The 24115-nt window shown below is 45.4% G+C and overlaps 1 protein-coding gene across 1 annotated transcript in view; it reads right to left on the bottom strand.

Moving 5' to 3' along the window:
* LOC132439193 (FERM and PDZ domain-containing protein 2-like) overlaps positions 1–24115 on the bottom strand; it is a 59160-nt gene that overhangs the window by 20684 nt on the left and 14361 nt on the right. The window contains exons 8-13 of the mRNA XM_060033474.1: positions 23499–23570; positions 21213–21387; positions 17934–18084; positions 17156–17294; positions 11794–11949; positions 6158–6343 (exon numbers count right to left, since the gene is read on the bottom strand). Of these exons, the coding sequence (XP_059889457.1) occupies positions 6158–6343; positions 11794–11949; positions 17156–17294; positions 17934–18084; positions 21213–21387; positions 23499–23570 (879 nt within the window). The remainder of the gene's footprint in view (positions 1–6157; positions 6344–11793; positions 11950–17155; positions 17295–17933; positions 18085–21212; positions 21388–23498; positions 23571–24115) is intronic.

Genomic DNA, 24115 nt, shown 5'->3' with positions numbered 1-24115 from the left:
GTCCTTTCTGTGTATTAATTCATTTCATCCTCGAAGCTATAGAATGAGGGAGGTCCCATCATTATCCTTATTCTACAGATGAGGAAGCAGATGGAGACTCCTCAGAATGCAGCAGGAACTGAGGTCACATCCCCAAGAAACGCTTCCCTACGTTTATACCTTCAAGGTCCATGCACAAAGTGATAATATTTGTACAGCTCACTGTGATAAACTGGAGAGGATTATCTATATGGGGTTATCTATATGGAGCTTCCTGGAAAAAAATCCGTAAATTTTTGCAATATAAAATTCTAATAAGAACAATAAAATACAAAGTAATAGAGATTATATTAGATATGAATTTATATATAACTTCCAAATAAAATCTCTATTCTAGATATTTCAGTAAGAACCTTGAGCTTGCTCCTATAAAGATAACTTTATAAATACAGGGTTTGTGCTTGAAAGAGCTCCCTGAAACTCCTGAACCTCTTTAATGCTGATTCCTTTTAATTCATGATAGTCACCATTCCTAAGAAACTCCATTCACACAGTCAGATATTAACAAAAGACAGATAACAATTCATTGCTTTTCCTCTAACTCCTTTTTATCACTAACCTAATTTCAGACAATTTGAGCATTCTCTAAATACCCTTTTCTTATATTAATAAATGTAATGTTGAACCTATACTAATGTGAATGGATTCTGAATCCAATTGAACTATACTATATCTAGTATTTTTTTTGTATAATGTGTTTTCTCAAACATTCACAGATGCTGTCCTACTAGCCTTACTAATTCTTCCTTAGTATTCAAATTATAATAATGTCTAAATTCCGCTAGCTAATCATTTTATTCACACTTTTGCAAAGTTGAATATTTGCTTAGAATCCATCTACTTTTTCAGTATGCGTTGATATGTTTTTATACAGTCCTGACCACTCAGGTATTAAACATTTTAGATAAGTCATTTTTTAAAATTGAATAACTCGGGACTTCGGTGGCACAGTGGTTAAGAATCCACCTGCCAATGCAGGGGAAACGAGTTCAATCCCTGGTCTGGGAAGATCCCGCATGCTGCGGAGCCACTAAGCCTGTGCGCCACAACTACTGAGCCTGCTCTCTAGGGCCCGTGAGCTACAACTACTGAAGCTCGCGCACCTAGAGCCCATGCTCCGCAACAAGAGAAGCCACTGCAATGAGAAGCCCACACACCGCAACGAAGAGTAGCTCCCATTGGCCACAAAAAGAGAAAGCCCGTGCGCAGCAGCAAAGACTCAACGCAGCCAAAAAAAAAAATTAATTAAATAACTGTTCTTGAACAAACCTGAAAAAAGAGAATTGTTCACACACATGCGCTACTTCTTTTTTTGAGCTCATAAACTCTTGGCAAGGTCTCGTCCTTTTGGACCCCAGTGCCCTAAGGTGTCCCAGAGGGTAGAATTTCGATCTCATTTCTTGGCATGGAGCTGAAAACAGTCTTGACTGTAGCGGTTTGGATTTTTTTCCATTTTGATAACATCATTATCAAAAGGCCAACTTTCACACAGGCGAGCTGCTCTACGAATAAGATGATGTATAATTTGAATCCCAGGGTTTTCAGCGCAAACATGAAAAATGTATTTACATCCCTGCTGTTGCAGAACAAAAATACTTGGTGCTTCTGTAACATCATGTTTGTTTCTAAGCATGGTTTTACTATTTCAAATATTTCATCCCCAATAGTTTTATTGTTGCCGCTGTTTGTTCACAGGCTGGTTTCTTTCTTTGGTTTGATACATCTTTGCAGAATAATAAGATTCTTCCAGACACAAGCGGAAGTGCCCTGAAGCTAAGGAAGTTGAAATCCCAGGCCTCTACTTGGGAAGGCCGTTTCCTGGGAGGGACCCAGCATATTTTCTTGTGTTCTTGTAAAACGTGGAAAGTAAGATGCCTTTGCCACAATCTGTTAAGCCCACTGACTCTTCTTTCCACTGCAACTCAGTCTCACTTTTCTCACCATAGGTAACGTTGCATGGTGGGGAAGCAGATCTCACTAAGGAGAAGTTGAGATAGGGCTACATTTAGTGTAGATTTAGTGGGATTTATTTATGTGGTTTGCAGTCTCTTCTGCAGTAGTTTATTGCCAACCATCCCAGAATACTCCTTCCATTGGACCGACTCACCCAAAGTCTCAGCATAAAGATATAGGGCCAGTGGCCATGTGAAATTGACTGTGCCCTACAGTACCCAGCCCCAGAAGTATGCGGTGTCAGCACTGGAGGGGAACAAGGTTTAAAATACACAGAGCCACAATATCAAAAAAAACAAACAACCCAATTAAAAAATGGGCAGAAGGCCTAAATAGACAATTCACCAAAAAAGACATACAGATGGCCAAGAGGCACATGAAAGGATGCTCAACATCACTAATTATTAGAGAAATGCAAATCAAAACTACAATGAGGTATCACCTCACACCAGTCAGAATGGCCATTATCAAAAAATCTACAAACAGTAAATGCTGGAGAGGGTGTGGTGAAAAGGGAACACTCCTGCACTGTTGGTGGGAATGTAAATTGATACAGCCGCTATGGAGAACAGTGTGGAGGTTCCTTAAAAAACTAGAACTAGAACTACCATATGACCCAGCAATCCCACTACTGGGCATATACCCTGAGAAAACCATAATTCAGAAGAGACATGTATCACAATGTTCATTGCAGCTCTATTTACCATAGCCAGGACATGGAAGCTACCTAAGTGTCCATCAACAGATGAATGGATAAAGATAAAGAAGATGTGGCACATATATACAATGGAATATTATTCAGCATTAAAAGAAACGAAACTGAGTTATTTTTAGTGAGGTAGATGGACCTAGAGTCTGTATACAGAGTGAAGTAAGTCAGAAAGAGAAAAACAAATACCGTATGCTAACGCGTATATATGGAATCTAAAAGAAAAAAAAAATGGTACTGATGAACCCAGTGGCAAGGCAGGAATAAAGATGCAGACATACAGAATGGACTTGAGGACATGGGGTGGGGAGGGGGAAGCTGGGGCGAAGTGAGAGAAGCATCGACATATATATACTACCAACTGTAAAATAGTTAGCTAGTGGGAAGCAGCCGCATAGCACAGGGAGATCAGCTCCGTGCTGTGCGATGACCTAGAGGGATGGGATAGAGAGGGTGGGAGAGAGGCTCAAGAGGGAGAGGATATGGGGATATACGTAGGCATATGGCTGATTCACTTTGGTGTACGACAGAAGCTAACACAGCATTGTGAAGCAATTATACTCCAATAAAGATGCATATAAATAAATAAAATACACAGAGCCAAAGGCCAGTCTGAGGGAAATATTTTCAATTATCAGAAATGAAAACCTGTAATTTAATTCTCAAAAACACCTAATGAAGTGGAAGTTTTATCCTATCAGGGATATACTTTATAACTGTATATACTGCCTTGTAAGTACAGCACACAATTTTCTCTTTTTTTGTTAGGAATCACACAATATGGAATGTATTTGATTTTCCTGTGTTGATAGCATTGAGAAACCTACAGAGGCACTTCAAAGAGCAAATATGTCTCTGCCACAAAGCTGCATGTTTTATGCATCTCATCAACAGTAAAAACAACTTTCAATCAGCCATGCTAGAAGAAAGACTAAATTAGATTTCTCTTCTCTGTAGAGAAAATATTACAAAAGTATCATCCTATGGAAAAGTAATCAGAGGGTATGCCACCAAAAATTTGAAAGGAAAACAAAAGAATTATAGTGTTTATCAGGGAGTTCATTAAGAAGAATATTACTTTTTTTGTTTTTGTGGTTTTGCAGTAGTTGTTCAAGTTTTTTCTTTTTAATTCACAGGTTGTGGTGATTTCTTTTCTCATTCTAAATGAACATTCACTTTAAAATCTTGTTTGTGTGGGCTTCCCTGGTGGTGCAGTGGTTGAGAGTCTGCCTGTCGATGCAGGGGACACAGGTCCGTGCCCCGGTCCGGGAAGATCCCACATGCTGCAGAGCAACTGGGCCCGTGAGCCATGGCCGCTGAGCCTGCGCATCCGGATCCTGTGCTCCGCAACGGGAGAGGCCACAACAGTGAGAGGCCTGCGTACCGCAAAAAATAATAATAATCTTTTTTGTGTTTGGAACTTTGCGTCCTTGTTCTTGAAGAGAGCCCTACAAAGCCTGTATTCTCCAAGATTTCAGGCATTTCTCTCCAGACATTTTAACTACTGCTAATACCCAAGAACAGTTACTAACATGGAAAGGTTCATCATTACAGAATGAATGCTTTCTCGATTGAATAATCTTCTGAATTGATGTCTCTGTCATAGATGGGCTGCCAGTGCACCTACAAATCATAGCCATTGAAAAATGGCATCTTCCTCTATTTCCTTTGCTACTTCTCTCCAGGCTGACAAAATACATGTCTGCAATTGTCTGGAGCATTCCGGCTTCCACTATTAATTAAGCAAATTTGGAACCAGCTTCCTGAGCTCATTCTCGTATTGTTCATGGAGTTCCCATTTTGTGCTTGCAGAAGTGTGAAGAGTCCAAGTCATTTTCTGTATAAGACGCCTGGTTTGTGGCAAGCAGCTGGTGACATTACTTCCCATGATGACTTTTCCATAAAAAAAAGGATATTTATGCTGAGGAAGAGACTGGTCATCAACATGAAAATTCTAATTAGTGACAAGGGTGTTTTTAAGCTACTAAGTTTGTTTTGTGAACCTGATGATATTCCAGCTTTAATCAAGAAATTGTCTATGGTCGTGGGGAAAATAAATATCTGTAAAAATTAAACCAACATAAATATAAAATATTTAAGGGGACTTAAATTTTATGGCTTCAAAAAATTCTATTTTTCAAAATTACTTTGTAGGTTGTCTGCACTTTTACAAATGTTTTAAAAGAAATTACACTGAGAATTTTGAACAATTAAATATGAGATAAAGAAAATAGGAAGTAATATAATAGTATTGAATAAATTCAATAATTAAAATTCTTCAAATAATCTTTCAGTGGAATTAAAGTTATTTGAGTCATTAAATTTCTGAAAAGTTCACAAAAATAAATATCAATTACTTTTAGATAATGTCAAAAATATTTGGGAAAAAGTCAGTTTCCTGATATTATAAAGGCCACTTTAATAAAATTATGCTCAATTATTATTTATTTTGAGATGTAAGCTTTTTTTCTAAGGAAAAACAATACTTTATTATGAAATTCTATCAAGAATCACACTTTAACAATTACATCAACTTCAACAGCCAAGATGGGAGAAACACAAGAAACACTGAGAAAATGAATAAAATCAATTATGTTCTGCTTAGGAAACTTTAACATTAGATAATGATAATGAAAACAAAAACCAAAGAATCAGATAATGAAAAAAAAATCTCGTTAGTAGGAAAAATTTTAAAACCACAAGAGAAAATTCAATAGAAAGAAAAACTAAAATGTTTCCTGAGTCACAAGTCAAAGAACTTCATGTTGTATAATGAAATCGTTGCTGAAGTTATGGGATACTGACCCACAGGACAGGCAGGTAGATTAGCTACTGGAGCATTCTCTGCTATGGGGACACACGTAATGTTTTTGATGTCAAATTTATTGTAACTGAATTCAAGAAAATGGTGTTCAAATGTTATTTCAAACATTGTACATTTAATAGGGTTGTTGTTTTGTTTTGTTTTGTTTAAATGGCTGACAAAGGTTTGCACACCTGTAGTCCATGGGAGACAGGCCAGATGCCTCGGTACAATGTGTGCAAAGGGAAAATTAAAATGCAAGGAAAATGTTTCAAAAGCATGCAGACTCCATTGCACCTACTATACACTCTCCTCCCCCATCTCCCACCCCCAACCTTGCTCTCAACAGCAATAGATTCCCCAAATTAAAAGAACTTCACCCAGAGGGAAAGTGTAGTCCTTTAGGCCAATGGCTGCCCATGGGGGTGAGGGGGAACTAGCTGATGGATGGCAGAGAAGTAATGGCCTCGTGGGGACCCTCAAACCCCCTGGTAGACTTCTTCCAAATATGTAACAGTCATCAGAGTACAGGTTAGCTGACAGGCTGTGAGTTTATCTTCTTAGGAGAAGATCACCTGACCTATCGTTCTTTAAAGGGATAACAGATCAAAGAAAAATGAAGCATGGGTCATAACCAAATGAGTGACACTCACATAGGCCAAAATCTTTTCAATTTCTCTCCACTGAAACCGTGAAGTCGCAATTCTGCTGTTGTTTCTCACTTCGTACACTATGACCCCCTTGGCACAGAGCCCCAAGGCCATCTCTCCTCCTGGCCTTGTCTTCTCTGGGAGAACTTGGTAAACCAGCACACCATATTCCGGGAGCTGCTGAGTCACCTGGAATGAGAAAAAGGCCAATTAAGAAGAGACAGGCACATTGGTCTAAAATAATGGATTTCAAACCATTCCATGAAGAAAACACCTTCACGTACGTTCTGAAAAAAAAGAGTAGGATTGCCAGATAAGTTTAGGAAACACTGAACTAAACAGATCTCCTTACTATAGAATTCCTCCGTACCTCTAATATGATAGTGTTTTTCTATTTTATTAACCCAAGGAATCCTTTCCTAATGAAGTACCTTAAGACACTTGGAACACAGTTACTATGAAAATGGTACAAATAAATAGAGTAAAAATATTCTGAACAAAGTTATAGAATTCAGACTCTCTTGAATCATCTCAAAGTAAAGAATCCTTTTTCCCAAAGTCTACTGCAATACAATCTGGTACAATGCCTTCATTTTACAGATGGGAAAACTGAGGCCCAGGCACAGAAAGCAAACTTCCAAATGGTTAGCATCACTGTTAAAGCAAGATGAGCCATGAACATCCTGCAGAGAAAATGACCAATCACTGGCCCTTCTCACCATGTAACAGTGCTTTGGTGGGGTCCCCACAGCACAAGATCTGTCTTCAGTTTACCAGTTCAGGAGATGGAATTTTGTCAGGGGCATGAGGGTCAATCAGAGCTGGGAACTGCATCAGGCCAACCAAAGTCTTAAGAGGCCAGAGTATAAACCTAACACAAATGTTTTTATGTCTGAATGGTAATCATGTCTCTATTCTGGTCTCTACCATCTTCTTCTTCACCTGGAAGACTCCAGTTTTTACCAAACGGTTGATGCACCTCAGCTCACAGCAGGGACATTTTGCTCCAGGCATTTGAAACCCTCTCAGAAGGGTTTCACTGGTGAGATCTGGTATCTCATCTCTACCCCTGAGCAGAGGGCTCTATGTCCTGCCTCATCTCTCTCATCGCCAGGTGGGGTCACAAAAGTGAGGACAAATTATGGCTTTTGAGAGCTCCTTTCTCAAGCTCTTTGCTGACCTTTCTCCTTCTGCTGGTAAGTAATCTGTGCAGATAGGTTACACTGCCTACGAAGCCTACAGCTCTTCACATGATCTTGATTGCCTTTCTGGACCCTGAACCTCCCCGCTTTGTTTAACTTTGGAGAGACTCTCTCATTGTCACTATCATCATCGTCATCATCATCATCCAAAACAATATTTGTTGGACATTGGTGCTGAAGTATCCAATGGCCAGACCAGGCATGTACTTAAAGTATGACAAAGCAGGACCATCCCAAAACAATTAGGTAAATTCTTTTAAAGAATTTGATGTGATACAACAAAGGAAACCATAAACAAGATGAAAAGACAACCCTCAGAACGGGAGAAAGTATTTGCAAATGAAGCATCTGACAAAGGATTAATCTCCAAATTTTGCAAGCAGCTCATGCAGCTCAATATCAAAAATACAAACAACCCAATCCAAAAATGAGTAGAAGACCTAAATAGACATTTCTCCAAAGAAGATATACAGAGTGCCAACACACACATGAAAGAATGCTCAACATCATTAATCATTAGAGAAATGCAAATCAAAACTACAATGAGATATCATCTTACACCAGTCAGAATGGCCATCATCAAAAAATCTAGAAACAGGGCTTCCCTGGTGGCGTAGTGGTTGAGAGTGCGCCTGCTGATGCAGGGGATGCGGGTTCAGTGCCCCGGTCCGGGAAGATCCCACATGCTGCAGAGCGGCTGGGCCCGTGAGCCATGGCCGCTTAGCCTGCGTGTCCGGAGCCTGTGCTCCGCAACAGGAGAGGCCACAGCAGTGAGAGGCCCGCGTACTACCAAAAAAATAAAAAAATAAAAATAAATCTAGAAACAATAAATGCTGGAGAGGGTGTGGAGAAAAGGGAACACTCTTGCACTGCTGGTGGGAATGTGAATTGGTACAGCCACTATGGAGAACAGTATGGAGGTTCCTAAAAAAACTACAAATAGAACTACCATACGACCCAGCAATCCCACTACTGGGCATATACCCTGAGAAAACCATAATTCAAAAAGAGTCATGTACCACAATGTTCATTGCAGCTCTATTTACAATAGCCAGGACATGGAAGCAACCTAAGTGTCCATCAACAGATGAATTGATAAAGAAGATGTGACACATATATACAATGGAATATTATTCAGCCATAAAAAGAAATGAAATTGAGTTATTTGTAGTGAGATGGATGGACCTAGAGTCTGTCATACAGAGTGAAGTAATTCAGAAAGAGGAAAACAAATACCGTATGCTAACACATATATATGGAATCTAAAAAAAAAAAAAAATGGCCATGAAGAACCTAGGGGCAAGACAGGAATAAAGATACAGACTTACTAGAGCATGGACTTGAGGATATGGGGAGGGGGAAGGGCAAGCTGGGACAAAGTGAGAGAGTAGCATGGACATATATACACTACCAAACGTAAAATAGATAGCTAGTGGGAAGCAGCTGCATAGCACAGGGAGATCAGCTCAGTGCTTTGTGACCACCTAGAGGGGTGGGATAGGGAGGGTGGGAGGGAGGGAGATGCAAGAAGGAAGAGATATGGGGATACATGTATATGTATAACTGATTCACTTTGTTATAAAGCAGAAACTAACACACCATTGTAAAGCAATTATACTCCAATAAAGATGTTTAAAAAAAAAGAATTTGATGTGATAGTTCAAAAAAAAAATTAAACCATTAAAGTCGTCATCATCAGAATAGAGATGCCTTTGTTAGAGTTGCTTACATTTTTTAAATTGTTTAGTATTTATTTTAATTTTTAATTTTTTAATTATATAGAGAGGGATATGATACTGAAGTACTTGGAGCCACAAAATTCTTAAAATGGTAAAGTGCCATTCTGTAATGGAGCAGGACCCTGTGGGGCCTTCCTGGGATAGACACACACACAGACCCCACCATGTCTTCCGCCTGCCTCTTGATTGTAGAAAAACTTTAGCTTCCTAGTCCTTCCCCGAGTTCCAAAGAATAAATTTAATCAGACAAGTGAGAAAACAAAGGAAAACAGTCAAGCAAGACAATTTAATAAGAGCCGTTAAACAAAGTTAAGAACGTGTAATTCCTCCTCAAAGGCTATAGATAATATTCTGAGCCATATCTTTTGAGCTGTTTTGCAGATACTAAAACCCCCACCAGGAGGAAGAAGTTAACTGTATGCTGATCACCACCAGCATGTAGACCCCCAGACTGGTTGGAACCAGAAGGTTGATGATGTTGACTCCCAATTACCTCACTGCCAACCAATCAAAAGAATGTCCCTGAGTTGATCACACACCCCACAGCCCTCTCCCTCACCCTGTCTTTAAAAACCTTTCCCTGAAAGCCATCAGAGAGTTTGGGTCTTTTGAGCATGAGCTGCCCATTCTCCTTGTTTGGCACCTGCAATAAATGCTGCACTTTCATTCACCACAGCCAGGTGTCCGTAGATTGGCCTTACTGTGCACGGGTGAGAGGACCAAGTTCAGTTCAGTAACAATTCTAAACATTTCTCATGCATTTATTTCATTTAATCTTCACAGTAATCATAAGAGATAGGTGTAGCCTTGAAACTGGTAAGATCGCATACAAATCAAATCTATTTAGTGTTTTCCATCAAAGACTAAAAAAGAAAGTTTAGAGATTACCATACTAAGTGAAGTAACTCAGAGAAAGACAAATATGATACTATATCACTTACATGTGGAATCTAAAAAATAGTACAAATGAACTTATTTACAAAACAGAAACAAACTCACAGACATAGAAACAAACTTATGATTACCAAAGGGGAAAGCAGTGGGCGGTGGTGGGGGTAGATAAATTAGGACTATGGGATTAACAGATACACACTACTATATATAAAATAGAAAAACAGCAAGGATTGACTGTATAGCACAGGGAACTATATTCAATATGTTGTAATAACCTATAATGGAAAAGAATCAGAAAAAATATATATCAATATATGTATATAACTAAATCACTTTGCTGTACACCTGAAACTAACGCAATATTGCAAATCAACTATAGTTCGGTTAAAAAACAAAGATACGCCCTAAAAAATTTCCGCATTTTTGCTTACGAGGTGGTGGCTTCCTTTACAACCACTTGTCATCCTTCAACCAGAGGAAGGAGGGACACAGTGAGCCCAGCACACTAAGCCAGGGCCTGGGCAGAGGCGGGCCAGGCATCGTCTGCCTGCAGGAGCCTCTGCAGACCTGAGTCCTTAGTCTCTCTGCTGGTTCTATGGTCCTGTGGCCACTTTCCATCAGATGTGTGCTGATGGCTTTGAAGTCCCCACTTGTCTCTCATCAAGGGAATGCTGCATCCCCTTCACAAGGAACGCGCATGAAGGCTGGATAATGGAAGACAGTGAGCGCTCTTCTGCCAGGGCTTCTCAAATGAGATGCTTGAGGGATTACACTGTGCTAGGCGTTGCAGACAATTCCAAGTGACTGACCAAAAAAAAAATGGACAGACCTCACCTTGGCAGTTCTGCTTTCAAATGACTGTCTCTATCAAAGGCAAGAAAACACAGAATATTTCTACCTGCTTCAGGAGACTTTTGTACAAAGAAATGTATAAATCCTGGAGTTTCCTTTTGAAACTGATCCCCAGATCTAAAGGCCCCACCAGGCACATAACCCTGGGGAAGCTGGGGGCCTCCTCCCGCGTACCCCCGAGCTCTACCTGCACAGGCAGAGTGGCAATTCCCTCCCACCCTGAAGTAAAGTAACTGGTACTGTTATTGTTCTCATTGGGCAGTTATCACAGTGTTGCATGCCTCTGGGTACCCATCTGTCCTCCCTACAAGACTTGGGACTCCCTGGGGGCAGGAAGCATGTCCTTTCTGTCTCTGTTTGCTACTGTGCTTGGTCCACTGCAGGTGTAAGTTGTGGAGTGAGCAAAAGCTATTCATCAGAGGCTCTGTGTGCCCACAAACATAAGGGACTGAAAAATCACTGCTTTTGCTAAAGGGCCAAAGAAAGAGTAGACCAGAGCTGCACCCATATGTATGGACCACACCACCCATGCTGTGCTGAGAACAGTTGCCCGGAAGGCTACAAACCTGAAGTCTTCCAATGGCTTTGCTTTTGGCTCGCACTCAAGTTTTTTACTTCAGTTGTCAGAAATGTCTCTATGAGAAATGTGGTCTCCTCCCACTCACCGAATAGCGACTGTGAGCTCCAAGATTGAAGAAAGGTCCTGCCATAACCACCCCAGCCCAATAAATCTTACCCATTTGGGGGGATCATTTCCAATGCCGTCTGCTTCCAAAAGTCTCTCCTTGCCCCACAGGGCGATGTAGCTTCCTTCCTCCCAAAGGCTCAAGTCCCTTGGTCATACTTCCTTGTGGGTCTGAGCACATCCAGCCCCAGAGAAATCTCTGGAGGGGATTGCCGACTATGTGCCCTTGAACACCGATACACCCTCTCAAGAGTCCAAAGGCCTCACCCTCAAGAATTCCAGCTCCGCATCCTCTCCCCAGAGCGCAGGACTTAAACGGTGCAGCTCTGAGACTTCGACTTGGACCCGGAGAGCCGTCATCCTCTCAATCAGACTTGCGGGGATGTAATCTTCAACTCGAAAGTAGGCTTTACTCTCTACCTGCTGGAAAGATGCAGAAGAAAAGAGGTGCCACAAGACGCCTTCTATGGGAATCTGAGCAGGACAGGAGCCTGTCTGCTCCTTTAAAGTGCCCACCGGGATATCATTTTCTACCATATTAGAGATTGGGCCAAACCATGTGACAGGAACAGAAGGGAGCGGGGAAAGAAGCCACCTGTTTTTGAGCCCCTTCTGTATGCCACGTGGTGCCCAGAACACATTAGCTTTCTGTCCTCACGGGAATCCTGTGAGGACAGTATTATTATTGTCATTGCCAAGATGCACAAAATGAACAAGAAAGGAAGTCATTCAACAGGGCCAAGGTCACACCACTTGTAAGTGACAGAAAGAAGATTTCATCCCCCAAAGCCCTCACACATTCCACAATGCCACTCCACTTCCCAAAAGGCACAGCGAAACCATGGCCCTAAAGCTTTGTTTCTATGTATTCATTTAGCACTTCTGTCTGCATGTGCTACCAGTACACTGTCCCCTCTCACAAGGGAGGTCTTAGCTGTGGCACCATCTCTCCACAGGTGATCAAGAAGTTGTCCCCTGAACAAGAGAAGATCTGACACCCACACCCTGCCCCAGGCCAGAGCCTACAACAAGTCTACTCTTCTGGGAACCTGAGGCTGCAGCCCACCAGGAGTTGCAGGAAGATCTTCATGACTCAGCATCACTTTGCTGTCTGATGCTAGGTTCCCTGGTTCAGACTCCGGGGCAGAGAGGGGTAGGCAGCTGGAGGCGTGGTCTCAGGGTTCACTGTAAGGAATGAGGAAAGTAGAGCTTGGCAGATGGAGAAGCTGACCCTTCCCTGGTATTCCTGAATCAGGCCATCCTAGTCTCAGGAAGCCCCTCGCAGTCTAATCTTGGGCAAGACAGGTCCCCACAGCTGAGGACAACTGCCCATGAGGGAGGCGGCTGGGAGCCGAGAGCACCTGGCCTTCTTGGGGCTGGGATTGGGCAAGTCAGTCTGATGAGGGGGTCTGAAGGGAGCAGCACAGCATCCACTACACCCCATGCCCCTGGTGTGGCACAGGAGTCCCCATGTAGCTGTGGACTGAGAATCCTCCAGCCGAGGGCTGGCCCATGCCAGTTCTGAGCTCAGCTCAGAGACGCAAAGGGAAAGAAATTGCTCAGCAATCCAGTGCATAAAAAAGCATTCAGAATGCTATCAGGGTGGCCAAAATCTAGAACACGGACAACACCAAATGCTGACAAAGATGTAGAGTAACAGGAACTTGCATTCATTACTGGTGGGAACGCACGATGGTTCAGCCACTTTTGGAAGACAGTTCTTCAATTTTTTATGAAACTAAACATACTTTTACCATATGATCCAGCAATCGCTGATATCCTTGGTATGTACCCAAAGGAGTTGGAACTGTACGTCCACACAGAAACCTGCACATGGATGTTTACAGCAGCTCTATTCATAGTTGCCAAAACTTGGGAGCAAAAGAGGTCCGTCAGTAGGTGAATGAATAAATAAACTCTGGTACATGCAGACAATGGAACATTATTCAGCACTAAAAGGAAATGAGCTATCAAGTTGAAAAGACATGGAGGAAACATAAATACATATCATTAAGTGAAATAAGCCATTTTGAAAAGGCTGGATGATTCTGACCTTATGACATTCTGGAAAAGGCAACACTATGGAGACAATAAAAAGATTGGTGGTCGCCAGGGGTTGGGTGGAGAAAGAGAGACGAACAGGTGGAGCACAGAGGATTTTTAAGGCAGTGAAACTACTCTGTATGATACTATGATAGTGGGTATGTGTCATTATAAATTTGTCCAAACCCATAGAAGGTAAAACACCAAGAGCAAACCCTAAAAGTAACTGTGAACTCTGGGGGACAACAATATGTCCGTGTGGGTTCATCAGTTGCAGCAAATGTACCACCCTGGTGGAGGACGTTGATCGTGGGGGAAGCTATGTATGTGGCGGCAAAAGGGTATATAGGAAATCTCTGCACTTGCCACTCAATTTTGCTTTGAAACTCAAACTGCTCTAAAACAAGTCTACTAAGCTTTTTTGTAAGTATGTAGGACCTTTGACCCGGCATCGCAGTGCTAGGACTATGTCCTAGAGAGGTCAACCTGAAACTAAAACAACTCCAGCACGAACATTTATTTCTATGTCATTTAGGTTAAAAAGAAAGATCAGAAGCAACTGGAACAATAATAATAGTAGTTATTACCACTCACACGGCGCCTCTAGGTGATGCCCACCAGTGAGAGAACAAATAAGTAAACAAAGGTCCAGCCCTGCTGAGGCATACCGCATGGCTATCCCAAAAGCTCATTAGGAAAGCCCGGGGAAGACATACCAAGGAGTGAGAAAGCAGAATGCAAATCGAAAGTGGCAACGTTTACAACTGCATAAAATCCCTGCGTGTGGTCAAAGGCTGGAAGAGAATGCACCCAGAGGAAAGTTGTTCTACAGTAATGATGTGATTAAGGAGATTTATTTTTGTACCAAATTGTCTTTGTCTCCCTTTTTAAAATGCAAATGTAATCATGTTACTTCCTGCTTAGAATTCATCAGTGGCTCCCAATCTTTCACTACAGTGGTTTCTAAATCATGGGTTTTTTTTTTCCAGCACCAGAACCATTTATCAAACAAAATATCCACCCCTTAGGAGGGCACACGAAGTTTCTCCTGGATCTGACTGGCAGTGCCACCCAGCCTCGCAGCCCGGTAGCTAAGGCTGCCATCAAATCCCTGCAGAGCTGGACGGGACAGCCTCCTCCTCCTGCCCACTCAGTGACCCAGACACAGGGAGGGGCTCTCCCCTCTGAGACCCCCTAATGCCCTTTGATGTGCCCACCGCAGTGCCTGGCACATAGTGAAATGAGGCCCTAGAAGTGAGTCCTGGCTGTGCTTTCACTATCTTACCTAACCTCACAGAGGTGCAATTCTTCTATAATGCAGATAGAAATAACACCAGCTTTGCAGGGTTGACACGGGCTTAGATGATGCAAGCATGGAGGAGGCCCTCCATAAATTAGGGCTGAGCGAGTAGCTGCACAAATGAATGAGTGTGTGTAATCTGTTGCCTTTATACACACACACACACACACACAGAGAGAGAGAGAGAGAGAGAGAGAGAGAGAGAGAGAGAGAGAAAGGGAAAAAGTCTGCCTTTGGAGGCCACACAGGGGCAGCAGAGAACATCTTGGAACCACACTGGTCCCCAGAGCAGCTGGAGAGGTTGAGGATAGGCAGGATCTGGGGAAGAAGCTGGAGGTGAAGGATGAGATTGGGCTGAGGCAGCAGCTAGGTGAGGCCAGCCAGAAACTGGGCAGGCCAAAGGCGCAGGTGGTTGCCAGAACTGGGCGCCTAGAGTCAGGTCTGGGCCCCTGGAGCCTCGGGGCAAGTGATCCCATAAGAAAAGTCTGGGCCTGTGTGTTCCCAGCTGCCTTCAGTGGATCTGGCCCACAGTTTCCACCGACTATCAGCCCTAGAGTTAGGGTCTCAGGTTACACATCGTGTCTGAAGCCATAGACTGAAAGTTAGTCTTTGTTTTGTTTTACAGCAGAGCACTCCTGATTCTGGGGTAGGGGAAGGCAAGCTTGCAAACAGCAGTTGCTACATGCCGGCCCACGTACGTACGTCACCACCTTCCACCCTTACAGCAGCTTTGACCTACTACTATTTCCATTGTGCAGGTGAAAAGGCCGAGACTCAGAGAGACAACGTGCCCAAGGCCACTTAGCTACTTAACAAAAGAGTCAGGGCTTGGACCTGGTTTCTGTCTGACCCCAAAACTCAGGCCCACTCCTTTGCTCCATAGAGCCTACTAAGGGCAGCCCAACATTCTGCCCCTGGAGGCCACCCTCCCTACCCCCCCAATCTGCACCCCGCCCGTCCAAATGAGCCGCACACAGGTCTGGACAAGATACTGCAGCTAGGACGGTGACTGATTCACCGGGGCACCCCTGGCTGACAGCACCATCCATGAGCCTGGGCCCCTCTCCTCCCGAGACCCCCCGCCCCCCAAGTAGCAGTACAAGGGCAGGAGGGAGCTGGCCTAGGCATGGTTAGGACCCCAGCTCTGGGGACTGAGGAGACAGGAAGGAGCTCCAGTGTAAGCAGTGACAGGCCTGCAGGCTTGTCAAAGGGGCAGGGAGGGGTTCCGGGGGCCAGGCCAGCCCTGGGAGACTGCCCACCCAGGCCAGGGGGGAGGGTGGTGCCCGGAGGAGAAAGTGAAGTCTCAGTCCTTGTGGACTGAAGTGGGAGCAGGGAAGGGAGGGTCAGAAGGACAGGGTGTTGGGAACTGAGCTACGTTTCCCTGACAAGCAAGCTGCGGACTCCCCTGATGGATGACTTTTATCCACAGTCTTATCCAGCCAGGAGCCTGTACTCCATTCATCCATCCACTCCTTAGACCAATACTCTTGAGCAAACGGCCTGTGTTTGAGACACTGCTTTGGTGCTGGGGAAATGGCAGAACAAAACACACAAAACCTTTACCCTCTGGTGGATCCCATTCTAATGGAGAGACCTACAGTAAGACCGATGAGGAAATGGATACACCATGCTGGGTGGTGAAAAACGCGAGGGGATGAAGAAGGACTTAGAAGGTTCCAGACGTGGTGGCACCTTCTGAAGATGTGCTGGGAGGAAAGCAAGATGATACTGGTGTAGTCTGAAACGTATTTTTCGAACTGCAACCTGCAATCCATTAGTGAGCTGTGAAATCAATCTTGTGGTTCATAGCCTGCATTTATAAATTAACTAGAATAGAATAGGAAAGACCAATGTGTATCACATATAGAAAGGGTGCATCTGATTTCCTAAACTTTCGCCTCAATTCTGTTACATGGACACATGTGTACAGGTTGGGTGGTAAATGTCTGTCATTTTTTATCAGGGGTTATGGCACAAACCATTTGAAACCAGTGATTATAAGAACGCAGTAAATTAGTAAATTACTGTTTTTAGGCAAGACCTTAGATTAGAACTACATTGCAATGTATAAACTTGATCTGTTGACCTTTGTATCCCCCAGAGTCTAGCAAAGAACACTTGATGGTTGTTTGTTGGATGAATGGATGGAGGGTTGCAGTTTACCCCAATCTCAGCAGTTGATAGGTGCTAAAAACAGGCTCAGTCTTCACATTTCTAACTGTTCCCCCCATCCCATAATTGCTTCTCCAGTGACCCCACCCAAGGGACCCCAGTCTCTACCCCTACCTCCTCTGGGTAACTGCCAAACTCAGCCTGCAGGGCGAGGACCCCCAGCTGCAGCAGCATCTCGTCATTGCAGTACAGCTTCTCCTCCAGGATGTCTCTCCGAAGCTGCAGGTAAAATTGGTGCCTTGTCCAACTGTGCCTGGGAAAGAGATGCAGGAATAAAGGTCACTGGAATGCTGAGGGCGAGGGAGACCACTAAAGCCTGGGAAGCAGGAAAAGGAGAGAAGATGAGATACAAGTCAATAGAACCCAGAGGGCAATGCCAGTAAGACAAAGGCGGTCTCCTTCATCCACACCATGCTTCCTGTTACTCATTGAGGTCTACTCTGTGCCAGTCATTTCCCACAACCATGGAGATGTTTGTTCCTGTGGTTCAAGTGAGAAAACTGATGTTCAGTGAGATGGTGTTTCTAGTAAGCAAAGGAATAGAGACAGTGATCCAACCCCAAACCGGTGACCCTTTCCTCGAACCCTCATCACTGGGCTGCTGGGAGGCGGGGCATGTTGGGGCCAGGGGAGAGAGAACTTGACCTTGACCGGCATATGTTTGAAACAAAAGGGTAAGTTCTCATTTTGACCAGGGCCTGTCCCCAAATACTGACTTTTCCCCCTTTTCTGTCATATTGGAATCCAATCAACAGAAGATCAGCCACAGTAACTGTTGTTATTTATACGCACATTAGTTTGCCAAGCACTTGCCTAGACCCATTATCTCTAATGTCAGCCTGGATGTACATAAACACCTTAAGGAACAAACAAAGAAGTGTGCAGCACTCACTGGAGCAGCCCATAGTGACTGACAAAGAACTTTATTCTCAGAAAGAGCGTGAAGGTATCCGGGGAGCTCTTCTTCTGGGGCTGCTCACTCCAGCCTTCGGGGGCTATTTTGCACACCCTGGTTTCAGCGTCCAGGAAAAAGAACTCTTTGCCTGAAATGGAAGTAGACAGTATTTAGAGGGAAAAGCAGTCGGTGAGGCACCACCCCTCAGACTCACAGCCCTGAGCTCTGCCCGGAGGGTCAGACAGGAGCCAATTGAGTACAGGAGAGAACAGGAAGCAAGTCATCAGGATAGCTAGTACCACAGGACCTTTGTTGGGTCCATGAGAGACCAAGAACAGGGGATAAAGAGGAGAGTGTCAGGGAAGAGAAACTCAGCACCCAGAGGAGAAAATATGATTATTTATCTTAGAGAAGATATCACTTAACATCTGCCTCCCAGCTACCATCTTATGGAAATAAAATTAAAAAACAAAGAACTGAGTATTTATTCCATTTCTGCCATGGGCCAGGTGCATCAGCTGGACCACGCCCACATCTCTCCAGCCAGAGTGTTATGGACTGAATGTTTGTATCCCCCAAATTCATATATTGAAACCCTACCCCCTGCAGGTGTGATGTTATTTGTAGGTGGGGCCTTTGGGAAGTAATTAGGTTTAGATGAGGTCATGAGGGTGGGACCCCCATGACAGGATTAGCGTAATAAGAAGAGGAAGAGACCAGAGCTGGTTCTCTCTGCTATGTGCGGACACAGTGAGGAGGTGGCCATCTGCACCAAGAGGAGGGCCCTCACCAAGAACATGACCGTGCTCGAAGCCTGATCCTGGATTTCCCAGCCTCCAGCACTCTGAGAAATAAATGTGTGTTGTTTAAGCTACTCAGTCTACAGCATTTTGTTATAACGTGAGATGACTAAGACATGGCGTAAGTGGAGTCACCTTTGTCTTTTGACCTGAATGTTGCCACCTTGAAAACTCCACCAACCCAAGCTCAGGACTTCAACTGCAGTTAAGTTTGCCTTCTAGCACCTCTGGGAGGGAGGATGAATCAGCTCCAGCCACTGGAGGCCCCACCTCGAGCCCCTGCTTTCCTCAAGGCAAAGCTTGACCCTCACCACCCCTCCTGGGTGCCCTTGGCCACTCCCCCTGAACCCCTGCAGGTCTGCCCCAGCCCTGCTCTGCCCCGTGCCCTTCTCCACACTCTGCCCTCACCACGCAGCGTCCAGACCTCTGCCCGCTGTGTCCTCAGCCCTGGCTGCTGAACCCGACTCCCCACACCAATTCACCCCTCCCTTTGGGTCACGTCTTCCCAAGGGATGGGCAGGTCCCCATTACAGTTTGGCTGGCAGACCCTCCCAAATGGGTTTATGTCCAAACCCCTGACTGTCACTCTTGAGTGATTTACCCAGGAGGCCCCAGCTGAGTAGGTCTAGGATGTCCACATGGAAGGGGTCCAGGGGTGGGCAGCTGACTGGGAGGGAAAGTAGGGGAGAAGCCTTAAGGTTTTTCTCCCAGAGCAAGCGCACTGGTTTTATTAAGGCTGCATGTTACAGATCAATAAAAATGTTTCCTGCAGGTTCTTCTATTCACACTTGAGGAAAGACTGAGCAAACATCAACTGACAACATCGAAGCATATAATGTTGCTCTTACTTGGGAGAGGGATTTTTCAGAGGTCTGCTGAGAACTATGAGAGGTAAGGTCCGCCCTCTACCCACCATGGCACACTGAGTGATCCTACCGCAAGCTGATAAGCTTCTCCCACTGGGGATGGGAGAATAGAGGAACACAGAGATCATGACACCTAGCAAGGTGGGCTGGTGGAGCAGGGTTTAACCTGAAGGCCTGTGTGATCCCAGCTCAGCCTGCTTCCCATCACTCCACACAGTGGTTAAAGAGCGTCCACTACAACGAAGGGATCTTTGCGGTAGATGGAAATAAACACTCCCTTTAACAAAAGGGCAGAGCTGGAAAGGTGTAAAAACCCTTTCCTTCTGGATCTTCAGAAGGGGTTATCTTAACTTAGGCTCCTGGGGTGGGTGTGCTGATTTCCCATTAGTCCTGGATGATTAGATGGACTCATTTTTATTTTTATTGTGGTAAAATACACACAACATAAAATTGACCGTCTTAGGGCTTCCCTGGTGGCGCAGTGGTTGAGAGTCCGCCTGCCGATGCAGGGGACACGGGTTCGTGCCCCGGTCCGGGAGGATCCCACATGCCGCGGAGCGGCTGGGCCCGTGAGCCATGGCCACTGAGCCTGCGCGTCCGGAGCCTGTGCTCCGCAACGGGAGAGGCAACAGCAGTGAGAGGCCCGCGTACCGCAAAAAAAAAAAAAAAAAAAAAAAAAAAAAACTGACTGTCTTAACCACAGTTAAGTATATAGTTCAGGAGAATTAGGTACATTCACACTGTTGTGCAACCCCATCCCCACATCCATCTCCAGAACTTTTTCATCTTGTAAAACTGCAGCTCTGTCTGTACGCATGAAGCAATAACTCCCATTTCCTCCTCCACCCAGACCCTGGCAACCACCGTTCTACTTTGTGTCCCTACGAATTTGACTGCTCTAGGTACCTTACATAAGTGGAATCATACGATATCTGCCTTTTTGTAACTGGTTTATTTCACTCGGCATAATGTCCTCGAGGCTCATCTATGTTGTAGCCTCTGTGTGTCATCTAGCCATCTATGTGCCAGAATTCCCTTCCTCTTTAAGGCGGAATAATCTTCCATTGTACGTATATACCACATTTTACTCGTCTATTCATCTGTCAGCGGATACTTGCGTTGCTTCCACATTTTAGCTACTGTGAATGATGCTGCTATGAACATGGGAATACCAATATCTCTGAGAGATGCTGCTTTCAATTATTTTGGGTATGTATGTCAATGTGGAATTGCTGGATCATCGGGTAACTTGGTAATTTTTTGAGGAACTGCCATATTGTTTTCCATAGTGGCTGCACCATTTTGCATTCCCACCTAGACAAAAATGTTTCTCAAATTTGCTTGTCTAACCTCAAGGCACTGAGATTGGTCAACCAGACCCAGCAAATCACAGAAGCTACAACATCTTACAAGCATTGTTTCCTTACCATCCTCTGCACTTACTTGACAGTTTGCACGTGAGGACTTGACATACTGACTAAGGTCTAGGTGTGCAAGGGGCAATGTCCCAGTCTCAAGCAGTTTTGTTAGAAGGAATAGCACTCAGGTACCTAGACAGCAGGGTTACCTGAGGCACCAGCCCAGCTGTGGGCAACCTGGGAGCCACTTACCTTTCATGTAAGCCAAGCCAAAGTAGGTGAGCTCCCCAAGGTTGGCAAAGGACGCAACAGCGCTGAAGACAGCTCCCACTGTCGACGTGATGTCACATCTCACCTCCAGGCACTGCCCGTTCAGCAGCATTACACAGAGGGCCCGGAGAGCCAAATAGGACTTCCCTTTTTTGGTCTGAAAACAAGAATGGTATAAACTGTAACAACAACTACAAGACATAGAGTCTTTACCATGGGCTAGCTATTGTGCTAACCACTTTATATGTATTTTCTCATTTAACTGACAAACAACCCGAAGAGATAAGTACGTTTGTGATTCCTGTTCAGCAGAGGAGAAGCAAGGCTCACAGACAGTAAGGGACTTGCCCAGAGTTGCACAGTTAGTAAAAGGCAGAACCAGACTCAAATCCGTGCTCTCTGCCAGCCTCTGCAGGGGCCAGGAAGGCTGGGGAGCCACATGTAACAGATCTCTCCCCTGCAGAAATCCTGGCTGCCCCTTGAGCTCTGCTTCTCGAGAGGACTGCCCAGGACCACAGTGGTGAAGCGTACACCCGCAGGAGTACTGGACAACCTGATACTGACCCCCAGGCCTTCATAGAGCACAGCAGAGAGAATTTGGGTGGGCACGGATCCAAGGAAGAGAGAGGGCTGGCGCTAAGGTGATTACTGTGAACCGAGAAATTCATCAGCAGAGCCGCATCCAAAGATATGCCTTCTGTCCCTTCACCCTGCTCAGACAAATTCCAGATTCATCGGCCTCTGTAGCCCCACCCTAACCACTGTTGCCTGGGCTCAACCGCCCAGAACAGCCCATCATTCTGCCGCCACAAAGTCTTGTCTGCCTGAGTCTCTGCACATACTGCCCACTGCCTGGAATGCTCTTCCTCTCCCTCCCCACATGGCAAATTCCTATGAGTTTCCCAGATCAGGCTCAAGACCTTTTGTCTGTGGCCTGGAGGGTCAAGCCACCCTCTCCCTTCTCTGCTCCCCCGATGCTTTCTGCTCAGGGGCCCAGCCTCCCTAAGGATGGGGGCTGAGTATCCCCTGTGCCCCAAAGCCTAGACTGAGGCCTGGCCCAGACCTCCTCAAAGTGTCCTCATTAAAAGACAGTCGTGGGTGGACACTACAGCTGGCTTTAGTGCCATTGAGACCATGCCTGCCACCACACCATGACCTTCCTACACCCAGGGGCAGTCCCACACCCCAGGGGCCAGGGCAGGTCTGAGGACCCTGTGGGAGGGAGAGCTCTCCCATGATCCCAGGCAGGGCGGACCACATGGCACACTCTTAGCCACCCTGGTTCCTGCCTGTCCTGCACACCTGTGTCCCCTGGGGCGGTTGTTTACCATATGTGCGCATGCTGGGGCGGGGAGGGTGTGGAAGGTGCTCTGAAGCACCCAGGGCTTCGGTTTAATGCTCTGCAGTTGCCCTCTTGAAATTTGTAATAATTGTATCCTTGAATGTGTGCTTTCTAAGTGATGTCCCATTGGAGCACGCACAAGGAGCGTGGGTTCACAGTGATCCTGCCTCCCCACCTCTGGTAATGGGGTCTGGCTGCCAGCTCCTCTGTTCCCTGGTGCCCCAGGCCCCGTCCAGTCTCTGCCTCCCACTCCCTACCCTGCAACCTCTGCCACCTTCCACCCAGGGCAGCCCCCGGCTTATATATTCCACCATCCCTCCCCTCCTCCCCGGGGGACTGGTTCAGGAAGGGTCCCAGTCAGGCATCTCAGAGCAGGGCATGGCAGTGGCTGTACCCACTCTGGGCCGACAGTACCACAGCTCTTTCCTTGGGCCCCAGGAGGGACAAGCCTGTCACTCACCCCCAGTCCAGGTCCGCCTGAGCTGGGGCAGCAGAGCCAAGGGAAGGGAAACTGGCTTTTCCTCCCCAGAAAACAGACAAATGCATATGTATAAATGCTAGAAGGCAAGCTCCACGTGAAGAGGACTCTGCGTTGTTCATATCGGAGATCTAGGGTCTGGAGTAGTGCCTGGTACCTACTAGCTGCTTCAAGAATATTTCCTGACTGAATGGGAAGAAGAAGACAGAGCTCGTCTGGAAGGACAATCAGGACTCCGTCAGAAGTCACAGGGGGTTCCTCTTAAAGGGGAAGAGGATGCTGAAGAAAGGACGTGAAGTAGGAGTGTGACTTGGCGAGGGCTGGCAGGTGCCTGGAGGAGAGAGTGAGGCCCTCAGAGCTCAGAGGCCCTCAGGCCAGCTTGTGGCCTGCCCAGCTGGTCACTTCCCTCGCCAACCTCCAGCCCTACCCAGTCGAACCCAGCAGTTACCACAATTGTTCCAGGCAGATACAAGATCACCGGGGCCTCTCCAGCCAGCAGGGCGAACTCCGGCCTGGAAAACTGAAGAAACACGCAGAGTCACTCACAGTAGAGGAGAGAAATCAAAGTCAAGTTCCACGGAGCTGGACCCCCAGGTCCAGAACTGGGCTTCTCCCATGGCCTCACTTCCCCCTGCCCACCAGCAGCAGTCCCTTGCCCAGAGCCAGCAGCAAGCAGGTTTCAATGAAATGGAGCTCAACTGTGCTGAGGCCCTAGCTAGGCTGGGCATCTCAGAGCAGATGTCTTACAAGTGGGTGTGGTTTTGGTGATGTTCTAGCTGTTCAGTTAGGTGTCCACTTCATTCTCAGTGATATGATTCATGCATGATCACATAGTCTTTTATATGTCTCAAAATAAATACATATTATATGCAACAAGAGTTTTCAAAAACGAAAATACCTTTAGATTTAGATCCGATGAAACGTTTTTCCAGCTCTGGACATTGAATCAGTAGTGTGCATGCAGAGCGATTCTCGGTTTCACATACTCCGTGTTTGTAGCACACTTGTGACGCAGGAAGTGCTTTAATGCCACCATTATTTAGACCGAGCCATCTAAAATGGGCT

This window comes from Delphinus delphis, chromosome 16 (genome assembly GCF_949987515.2).
Source record: "Delphinus delphis chromosome 16, mDelDel1.2, whole genome shotgun sequence".
In the NCBI taxonomy this organism is placed as follows: domain Eukaryota; kingdom Metazoa; phylum Chordata; class Mammalia; order Artiodactyla; family Delphinidae; genus Delphinus; species Delphinus delphis.
The sequence above is the reverse complement of the archived record's forward strand: the minus strand, read 5'-3'. Positions and strand labels throughout refer to the sequence as shown.